The 11,723-nt window shown below is 38.5% G+C and overlaps 1 protein-coding gene across 8 annotated transcripts in view; it reads right to left on the bottom strand.

Moving 5' to 3' along the window:
* Nucleotides 1-11,723, bottom strand: part of NAV2 (neuron navigator 2) — a 528,711-nt gene that overhangs the window by 176,426 nt on the left and 340,562 nt on the right. For all 8 annotated transcript variants that reach the window (XM_080982305.1, XM_080982307.1, XM_080982300.1 and 5 more), the window contains exon 2: nt 1,846-1,963. In XM_080982305.1, coding sequence (XP_080838431.1) covers nt 1,846-1,963 — 118 coding nt within the window. The remainder of the gene's footprint in view (nt 1-1,845; nt 1,964-11,723) is intronic.

Genomic DNA, 11,723 nt, shown 5'->3' with positions numbered 1-11,723 from the left:
CTGGCGAAACCAGAGCAGTGCGTGGAAACACCATTTACCTTCCCACCGGAGCAGTACCTATTTATCTACTTGCACTTTGACGTGCTTTCGAACTGCTAGGTTGGCAGGAGCAGGGAATGAAGAACAGGAGCTCACCCCGTCATGGGGATTCAAACCGCCAACCTTCTGATCGGCAAGCCCAAGGCTCAGTGGTTTACACCACAGCGCCACCCATGCCCCAAGTCTGCATAGACTTGCTTAAATAAAAATGCTGTTGGCAGGCACTGAAAAGAGCTGGTGTGTCTTCCTGGCGTCAACAGGCAGGGAGTTCCAAAGTTTTGGTGCTGCCATGGTAAAAGGCTGATTTCTTACAAATACAGAATGAGTATTATGTGGTACCTGTAACATTCCAGATCTGCAGATCAGAGTGGTTGAGTCTGAAAATATCTTGCAGGTAAACTAGTCCCAAACTGTTAAGTAGTTTAAATACTAGTATTAGCACCTTGAACTTGACCTAGTGATTAATTAGCAAACAGTGCAGATTTCTGAGTGCAGGAATTACATGCTGACAAGATCTCACTCCTGTCAACAGCTGTGCTGCAGCATTCTGCACTAACACCAGTTTTGGGGTCAAATGCAAGGGAAGCCCAACATAGAGAGCACTGTGGTGATCCATTACGTAGTTCCCATCACTGTTAATAAGAACTACTTCTTCATCTTTTACTAAAACTCATAGCTGGACAGGGGGGATTTCTTTGGGGGGGGGGCAGAAAGGGAGACAAAGGATAAACTTCCACTCCCTGCATGCTGCAATCTCAAAACCAAACAAACAATCACCACTGCTGCAATTAATTTAAGAAAAAGAAGAACCATAGCATCAAGTATAACAGCTACTTTGGCCCTGACTCTATGAGGAAAAAACTTTGTATTTGAAGTGATATCAAATTTCTATCTTATTCTGTGATTGAAGGTGTAATTACCAAGTGATGTACCTGAATTTGTGAACCAGAACTTAAGAGTGCAATCCTATCCATGTCTGCTCAGTTGTGCCACTGAATTCAATGGGACATCTCCAGGCAACTGTATAGGATTGTAACATTAGAAACTTACAGTATTTTCAAGGATCTGCTAGTTCTTGCACTTAGATCTCTGCTTTGATTCATATAACCTCTCAGATTTAAGTTTATTTTTTGTAAAACTGAAATAATAATAATAATAATAATAATAATAATAATAATAATAATTTAATTTATGAATTGCTTCTTATGAAGCATCTCAAAGCAATTTTACAATCCAGAACAGAAATGTTAAGAATTCTGTGCATAAACACTACCATCTAATACCCACTTCTGAAGCCAAAACTACAGCAGACAGCTAGCTAACTCATCAATTATTTCAATATTAATCAAAAAGAAAAGAGGAAATAATAAAAAAATGGAATGCTCACTAGCAGTTATTTAAAAATCCAGTGTGACTATTATAAAGTTTGTCATCAGCTTCTTTTTGGCTTTAGTTGTGTGCATGATCTACTGCTTTGACAGATCTTTTCAGCAACAAATAATTACCACAAACTATTCCCATGATTTTTTTACAAATCCAACTAATAATTACAGCATGCATGCCCATAGCACTATCTATATCTCTATGATTTTAGAAAGATTTTTTCCAGATAACTATTATCATGAATACTATATCTGACTTCCTAAACTATTGTACTATGATTTTATGTGTGCACTGCCTTTAAAGGGCTGTTTTGGCCCTGCAAAGCAGCATAAAAATATTTCATTAAACATATTTTCTTTTTCACAGAAAAAATTGCTCCTGATGAGACAATTGTGGCTGTGATATAACAAAAGGCAAACTTACCTACTACCTGGATGATTTCAGCCAGTAAAACTCCGTCAGTCACATCTTGTTGCAGATCTTTTATCAAACGTTTATGACCAGATTTTGCTAGATAGTGATTGGCCCAGTCTGTATAAATCTGTAAAAAGCAGAGAGGGGATTAAAAGATACGTATTAATCACACTGTCTAATTGGCTTTTTAAACCATAATTTTATCAAGCAAACTAACTAAAGCCAACCACCAAGGTTTGCAATCCCTGGACTATAACGTTTCTCTTCTTTTTCCCTGAGCTGATTGAAACAAAGTTAGCAACATTAAAATTCAAGGCATTGTGCTAATCAAGTATTCAGCTTATTATAGCAGGTCTTTCTTGTATAGAGAAATTTGACATCAGAGCTGGAGGAAACTAAAGAAAGCTTCTAAACATGCTAAAGCCTGAATGGGTTATCAGACATGGAACTAAACAGTCTGCAAGAGAGACTGGGCTGAATTTCTCTATTTATGCTAAAGAATTCAATGTCCTAGTACCAAAAAAGCTGAAGCATATTTTTTTGCAGCAAACGTTAGACATTTTTACATTAAAAAAAATTCTGTAAATGATCCACAGTATTTTTAAATCAGTTGGGTTTATTTAAATTGCTAAAGTCTTTTTGGATGCAGATAGCAAGAAACCTAAATGATATTGCTATTCACTTTACATGTGAAACATTCTCCTTACACATTACCAGCTCACAGTTCCAAAGCTGGTATCCCAAATTAGGTTTGTGAAACATATATCCCATTCATCCTAAAATATCCTCATATATCTATGGATATCTTCACTGGTAACGCCTAATATTGTTTCTAAAGGATTTATATATTAATCCTGAATATACTTTGCAATTTTTCTATGTAAGGACTTCAGAAAGAAATTGGAAAAGTTCCTATTTTGATAACATTCATATCCAAGTTATATTCCATTTTTAAAAAAATATCCTATGTATTAAAGATATAGCCATTTTTCAAATGGCTGACAGTACTGCGCTAATTGGTGATATAACCTGAATAACCTTTGTAATTCTGTCCTACACATAAAATATAAGACATTTGCTTGCATTATTTTTAAGAATGCAAAAGCACATATAGACCAGAGATGAGATATCTGATTGTTGCAGAGTTGTATTGCATGTTGCAAAAACACTCTTAGGGAACAAGCTCTTTTAGTCAAGAAAGAATATTGTGTTTAAACACAATTCTTCAAAGAAAAAGTCAGCCATCTTCACACCCCAGAAAGAACCATGTGGCAGGGGGCAGACTGTGGTTATATGGAACCCTGAGTGTTGCAAAATTTGGTGCCCCCCAATATTTCTTATTTTCATGCCCTCCTTCCTCTCGCCTTCCATTCTGCACCTCCTTGTCTTGGCACCTGGGGGGGGGGGGGTGGACCACCAGCACCACCCTAAACCCAGTGTTGCATGGATACACTGGCAACTAACTGCATGTAATGGTAAAATGTGCTTTGGAACATTTAAAATGACATCGAAGAATTCACTGGAAAATGCTGTCCAAATAACAGTAATTCATCAGATCTAGGCAGACGGGATGAATGATGTTTAGCAGGTCATTTCATTTTGTCACTGCTATGATTTTCATATTTTTAATCAAAGCCGCCCCCGCCCCCTTCATACAAACCATCCTCTTGTCATATCACTTTTACATCACTCTTGGAAACCTAGTTCTTTAATGCACTGGAATGATTAACGAAACACAATACCAAAAAAACTGCTATTAATAAAGCAGTTGATAGAATTACAATGAACAACTTTTTTATTTAGTTACAAACTCCGATGGACACAGAATGCTCAGCATATTAGCCAAAAAGAAAATAGTTTAGATATGAACTGATACAGTCTAGAAAAGGATAGGGATAAAGCTACATCTTGACACATTTGAAAATGAGAATTGTTATTAATATCATCCATTTGCTGAAGACAAAATTATTCGACCATATGCATATTTGAATCTAATAGAATTATTTGTAGTGGAAGGAAGAGATGTTGCCTGTGTTTTTGCTTTACAGCACAATTCTATGAATGCTAAATTGCCAAGGACGTAGCTCATTTTAAGCAACACCTTACTTTACATGAATTGCAAGGTCTTCTTGCACACATTAAACTACGGTAATTATGGAAGCATTGCAGAATACAGGCAAGAGATTGCTTGAGTTTGCAGCTTCCTCCAGTTTTGCAAGACCCTAGGAATTTCACCAATCCAGCCCTAGCTCAGTTATTGCAGAAGATAGCATAATGTGATGCCCAGCATTTCCTCATTGTCCATTGATAAACCAGTCAAAATCTGCATTGCAATTGACAAGTTCAAATGGCTGAAAAGATCAACAAATAGATAGACACAGTGACAGAACTGGGAAGATTATGCTTATTACTGTTTATAACAACAACAATCTATGTATCAATTTTTAACAAGACATTAAGGAACTGAATCTAGGCAAAAACTCTGAAACATTGCACAAAGTTCTGAAAAAGTGTTATAATGAATCAAACCATAAGTTCATCAACCCTGGAACTGTCCACTCATGACAAGCAGTGCAGTCCAAAGTCTCAAGTCCAGACTTTCTCCAGTTCTTCTACCAGAGATTCTTTTAACTGGATATGCAAGAAATTAAAATTGTTTCTGAAGGCAAAGCAAGGGACAAGCAAGATTTGAGAGTGGCAGTTTCCACCTCTAGCTTACTCTTCCCATAGTTTCTGTCTACCACTTCAAGTGCTTTCCTCCATCCCAGTCAAGCTTTCAGGTAGGGCTGTAGCTTATTGATAGAGCATCTGTGTTTGCTGTTCCATGGTTTCCAGATTCAATCCCTGGAATTTCTAGGTAAGGCTAGCATAGACTCCTGTCTGAAATCCTGGAGAGCTAGATGTTGCTGAACTATAACTCCCATCACACCAAGCAAGCATGGCCAAGGAATGATAGGAGTTGTAATTCAACAACATATGGATAGCCAAAGGTACCCTGCACCTGCTGTAGACTAGTGGTCTGGCTCAGCAAAAGGCACCTTTCAATGTTTCCCTTGTTCCTCAGATAATGAAAGTGACTTAGGCTGGCGGGGGTGGGAGGGTAGGGATGGAGAAGTACTTGGAGAGAGGAGCTGTAATTGGCAAGAAAGGACAATACTTTACTTATGCTCCAATTCTGGCTGTTCAGAATTGAACCCCATGCCTCTTATTCTGCATGATTGCTGCCATCCAATATGGACCTTCTGTTCCCTGTAGATTTTTTTCAAATGATGCTAAAAACATGTATTCGTGGATTTAAAAAAACTGCTATTAAATCACAGCAGTTGCCTCTAACACATAAATGATGAAAGAGCTATATGTGAAAAAGAGTTCCACGCACACCCTTTTCATACTCTGAGTTGCCAGGTCAATATTGTTTTTCCAAATATAACCCAGCATTTTTCAGTTCACTGCTGAAAGACTAAAGACAGAGCAATCAAAGTTCTGACAGATGACCTCATAAAGTCAATATAAACAGGACACTGCCTGTAAGAAAACAAGAGTAAGACCTAAGGAAACAACTATATTCTAAAATTCGGAAGCTTAAAGGCACAAGTTGGGGGAAATATGTAATGGTGGCTGTCAAACATGTGGCCTTGTCAAATGCTTTGACTGTCACACACCCACAACTTTTGGAGGGCCCAGAACAATGAACTGGTTATGACAGGTGAACTGGATTTATTCAGTAGACAAAAGACTCTTCTATCATGTGCACAAAAGTTCCCATGGAAATTTTGTTAAAAACTAAGCACATTTATTTACCCTTAGTTTCATCAAGCTGACAAACTCATTAATCAAGCGCTGAGCTGAACTTCATTTTCTTAAAAGCTTAAAAGAGTGACATGATAAATGAGGAAGAGGCCCGCTCAGGAAATATGCTTTACTTGACGGGAGAAGGGGTGGGGTGGGGAAAGAAACCTACCAAACCATGGTTTCACATGAGTAAATCTCCACTGGGATCCTAGTCACTGGGACTTTTCATTTTAGAGAAAAGGTGAGTAAGAGGCAGGATGACAGAAATGTATAAAATAATACAGGTAAGGAGGCAGGGGATAGATAGAAGCTTTTCTCCGTCTTTCTAGAACTTGTGGACATTCAGGGAAGCTAAATGTTGGAAGACTCAGAGCAGACACAAGAAAGTAGAGTGCATGGTTATATGGATTCTGCTTCTATGAGAGGTAATGATGGCCGCCAGTGTGGGTAGCTTTAAAAGAGGATTAGACAAACTCATGGACGCTAAAGCTATGAATTGCTACAAGTCATGATGGCTATGCTCTTACTCCAGTTTCAGGTCATTATGCACCTGAATAGCTGCTGCTGGAAAGCACAGGAGGGGAGAGTTCTCAGGTCCTGCTTGCAAACTTGTCACAGACATCTAGTTGGCCACTGTGAGAACAGGATGCTGAACTAGACAGGCCTTTGGTCTCATCCAGCAAGCTATTCTTTTGTCTTTGTTCATACAAAGGGCTGGGTTATAAATATTTTTAATTAAAAAAATAAATCAAGAAAAAATAAGAATGGTTTATACACGCATAAGTGCAGAGAAAATGTGCATTTGGAAGCTCCCTTTGAAATTTTTATTTGTCACACACAACTACTTTCTGTAATGAAATGCCTGCGTTCCTGACTTTGCTTCTCATTGCCAGTTACTAACAATGAAATGCATTTTCTTCTGCTGTCCCTCTGAACATTTTCCTTTGAAGAGATGTGTGTGAATCAGACACTCATGAGTATGACTCAAGGAGATACCACAGTAACAGCTGAGCACTGTATTTTTGATAGCAAATACCATAATTAGAACTGACTAAAGAGTGTGCTCCGCTCCTTGATGGCTGACAAGGTTAGTCATAGAAAAAAAGCCCCGCAAAAGAAAAGAAAAACATGTGTTAAAACGCAGTGCCTCTTATGGTGCTATCTAAAACCACAAGGGACTGTTGAGATTCACACTATGCTTAAACTTAGCATCAGCACTCTGAGGTGATCCTCACAGGAACATTCACATTTCCTGCTTGTCACAATCCCAAGTGCAAAATAAAGTGTAAAACACAGCCCTGGTCAAAACTTAATTTACCTAAAGGGCAATTTTAAATTGGGAGTGAGAGAAGATGCCTCTGCCTTAAACTCCCACTCCCTGTTGCCATCAAATTCTGAAGCTACAAGATGCCACGCTTGTCTCAACTCTTTTCACTCTCAGTTGGTGCTAAATAATCCTCAAGGGGCTGAACTTGGCTTAGGAACTTCCAGTTACTTGACTCCTATTTTAAAGTATTGTCAACTGGTACTTTTGCTTTTGAATACCTTGCTGCTGAATCATATTTTAACGTCAATGTTCTCTCAGCTGGCCTCTTAGTTGAGTAATGTAGTGCTTAAAGTGTTGGATTAGGACGTGGTATGCCAGTGTTGGATGGTATATCAAATTCTCACACAGGCATGATGGAGTTCATTGAGTGATCTTGGGCCAATCACTGCCTTGCAGCCTAACCTGCTTCACAGGGTTGCTGTGAAGAAAAACAGGAAGGCGAGAGGTGGGAATTCTGTTCTTTTGAGTGTGTTTGTTCTACTTGAGAGAAGGACACCTTCTGTGAGGGAAAGTTGTCTTCTCCTGGGCTAGGACCACAATCCAGGATTCCTCTTAAGCCCCTGCCAGAGCTTCTTCCGCTTTCACAAAGAGAAGAAGTCATCTGGGGAATGAAGGAATGGGCTCCTTCTTCTGAAATTCCATTAGGAGACTTTCTCCATGCTAAGTGTCCTCTCCCACTTGAGCAAACAAGACAACCGCTGAGGAATGATGGAATAACAATATAACAAGTAACTGTGCTACAATTTTTTGATTAGTTCTTAATATTTAACATTTATTTAAACTTACTTAACTAATACACTTTTAATTAAACTTGAGGGGGGAAGCCAAGTGACAGTATTGTCAAGCTTCAAAAAATGATATAGGCTTGCATAATTTACAGTCTAACAGTTTTTGTCATACAGAAACACTGGCAAAAACGTATGATCAATTTGCACTGGTTGTGTTACCCCCAAGCTACTCCCAGAAGTCAGCATAACATTTCTAGGTATTTGGGCAAAAAATCCCAATACATATGAAGGTATTAGATTCACCTCTGAATTAATTTCAAACTTCTGTGCAGATGTGTGCTTACGAAACCGAAAATTATTCCAAACACTTTAACACAGTTCAGAAATGTGAACTTCCTTACTGCAATGCATCTTGGGTCTTAACTTATGTCCTCAACAAAATAGGACTCTCGTACGTATTTCCACTATTCTTAATACTCAAGACTACTGCCTAGGCATCCTCCTCTCCCCACAAACCAGGTACTTTATGCCTGCCATATACCTCATTGATTTATTTGACTCTGCAATTGCCTTCCTTGCACAGGCTTCTGAAGCATGGGTGTAAAAAGAAATAGCAGTTACCCCTTTTTAAATCTTACTCATTTTTTAAAATTATATCTTTTTTGCCTCCTAGGAATTTGAGTTCCTTTAAAACTTTATGATATTTAACAGTGTACATATTCTTGCTATATGCTGGTTGTATTTGTTATAGAAAAAGTGCAATTCAAACATGTGCAGCAACCTTCACTATCAGAAAAAGCACTTCCGGGTATATGTGCATGCAATCATCTTTTATTTTTATTTTTAAAGGGTATCAGAAATAGAAACTTGTCTGTATAGATGGAACACATGCCTTGGGTGAGTAGCAGCAATACTTTTAACTGCCTGAAAGATTTTTTTCTGCCTTCAGAAAATGATTTTTTTCTGACCTCAGAGCCAGTCCAAGACATTTAGCAGCCTGAGGCAAAATAAAGAGTGCTTCCCTTTACATCAAGGTACACGGTAATAATCAAACCCAGCCAAGTTATTTTGACATCTGAGGCAGAAAATCCCACAAATGCCACTCCTGCTCTAAAGATACAACCACCACCACCAATTAAATAACTAACAATATGCGACATTTCTCAATGCCCCAAATCAGCTGCCTGAAGCAGCTGCCTCCCTCTGCCTAATGGTAGGGCTGGCCCTGGAAGCCTCTTCTCACATAATTCCCTTACAATACAGCTTGCATGCATTAAGCTGGCTTTAGAGTCCTCAGGTATTACTCCTTTAAAACAAACAAACAAATCTGAAAAAACTTATCTGAAAAAGGTCACAGACAGGAATTCACAATAAACATGGAAACTGAATTTCAGAATCTCAAACAGACAACATCAACCTCAGGGTAACACCACAGTAATGAGAACAAAACCAAGCTACGAACTGCTTACTCTTTTATAGTGATCATAGGAAAATTTACTTCGCTCACAAGCTGGGACCCGGAAATTCATACTTATTGGCATAATATTTAAAATGAAGGTAGAATATCCATTTACAATGCAGCCTGCTCTTCTTTGTCAAAGGATGTACAGTGGAGGGTGAAATATATGCTGGCATGTGAAGCCTCAGTAGTTAATTTTAGTGGAGGTCATGAATGCACCCTGATCAGATATTCTTACACAGGAATGTTTGCTGCATTAGTACACCCACCCTGACACAGCTCATGCATGTCTCTCAGCCCCCATAACCCTGTCACTGCCTCCTTTCCTTTTCAGTCTTCTTCTGCATAATCCTGAGCACCTTTTAAAATATCATTATTCTATCATTTCATAACATTTATATACTGCTTGATTGTAAGAAAAAACCTCAAAGCAATTTTTTTACAAAAAAGCTAAAACAATAATTTCCACTAAAAAAATTACAACCATAATTTAAAACATCCAAAAGGTTAAAACTGCAATTGACTAGACCTAAACAAATGAAAACTTGTACAAATGTTCTAAGCATCTGGTTAGGCTTTTCTAAATAAGAATGTCTTCAACAGGCACCAAAACAATACATGAAACACGTACTGTTTTGAGGAGAATACATCCAAGCTGGTAAACATTTCATAGCTGTGAAACAGCACAGCTCATGCCAGCCCCAAGATATTACATTAAGAAGTACATGAAGTTGTTATATCCAATAGTGTGCCAATGATCAGTTATTTGTCTTTGATTTTAATGGGGTGGTGGCATGCACAGATTAGATATATTAAACTAGCACAGCTCGCAATTGTTTTACATTTAAACAACGTAAATACAGTACCTGTGTCTTTAAAGGAAAGTTGCGCAAGACAACTGTCCCTTCTTCTCACTAGCCCCATCCAAGTGGGAGTTACAAATCCTACTAATTATGTGAAGATGGATTAGAGTAGGCCATTTTTTCAGAACATGACAACAACAAAAGTATTAAAACCAAACACCAAAAGTCCCTTATTTCTGAAATGTTCATCTAACTGTGAGCAGACGAAAGAAGTTGAAATGTATATAGAACTTTGATCTGGGGATGTGCCTATGTTGTCTTACCAAAAAGATGGCATATTGCCATCTTCAAGTCGTAACTCGTTCTCTAACATCTTGGATGATATTCAACATCACATTGGTGAACTTCTGCTCATGCAATGGAACTTCCTCTTCCTCTCCTTCCTAATCTGTTCTGGAGGTCCCCCATACTCTAGAGCACAGATTGAGGAGACACGTGGAGGTGACAGGAGGGAGGAGTGGAAGATAAAGCCCTGTTGCATGAGCAAAGCCCATGGACACAATAAGATGCCACCCTTTTTGCACTTTACAAGTGTGCTCAATTAGAGACACTGTCCAACTTCCACTGGAGGAAATAGTAAAATTTCCACTAATTTTATTGTAGCTGAACTTCATGAAGCTCAATTCATTGCAGAGTCTCTCAGATACTGTATTCTAATAGGAGCACAACAGAGGAAATTTTATCATGTTGTGCAACACGAGTTTGACTGAACCGACGGAAATAAGATTCAATGGAGATGAATTCTACAGAATGTACTGTTGAGATATGAAAAGAAATTCAAAAGTTTGCAATACCCATTCACAGACGCTACTCTGTACTTGGAAACAAGGCAGCAAAAGATAGGCGCTGTAATGGTACAAAACTTCTACAGCTCACAGTGTTTTAAATAATGTAAATGCTTAAAAATATAACAGGAATTTTCATTTTCTCCCTAGACAGTTTGATTGTATAGCTTTGAGCTCCATTAAATAGCATACATATATTAGTTTCGCATTGCTCTACTACACAGTTTGTAAGCAGGTGTCCTTTGTTTTGGGTATGTAGTCCTCCATTTATCTACCTTACATTGCAATACAGTGAGGACAGGAATTGCATTTGAAATCCCACCAACTCAAGTTCATACTGCCATCAAATATTTCCAGCTGAATGCCTGCTGCTAAATAAGAGGTATTTGATATTGCAACAGAATGTCAGTTGATACGGCTACCCTCCCACCTGTTTTCACCCACCCTTTCTATAATACTTCATCCTCATTTTTCTCTTCTATAGTTCTCTTACTTCCCCTTCTCAGTGGGAAAGTCCTTTATAGCTGTCCTTAAAAGAGACAGGAAATTCCCTCTTAATCAGGATAGATCCCTTCTGCCTCAGCAATCACAGCCTGGTGCACAATCTAACTCCCTCACACAGCCCCCTTGCTCCCCGAGGAATGCATGTTTCGAAGAAGAAAGGGGGAGGCAACATTATACCGTACCTGAAGAAATGTTTCAATCTGAAATTAGTACTCTGTACTTCAAGACAGTCCAACAAAACCAGCCACCACATTTCTTGCTATCTGTCTCTACCTGTTTAGACTGTAGCTTCAAAGAATAGGGAGCACAAAAGCATTTCAAAATCAATGTTATCCTGTTAAAGCAGAAGTCTGTAGCCAATAAAACCTTAGCAGGCAGTGAGGCTCATGAAGGATTGGAGTCTGGTTCAACTCCATCCCCCAATAAGAC

Source organism: Podarcis pityusensis (assembly GCF_964106645.2).
Source record: "Podarcis pityusensis genome assembly, chromosome: 1".
In the NCBI taxonomy this organism is placed as follows: Eukaryota; Metazoa; Chordata; class Lepidosauria; order Squamata; family Lacertidae; genus Podarcis; species Podarcis pityusensis.
This window is presented reverse-complemented; position numbering and strand designations above follow the sequence as displayed.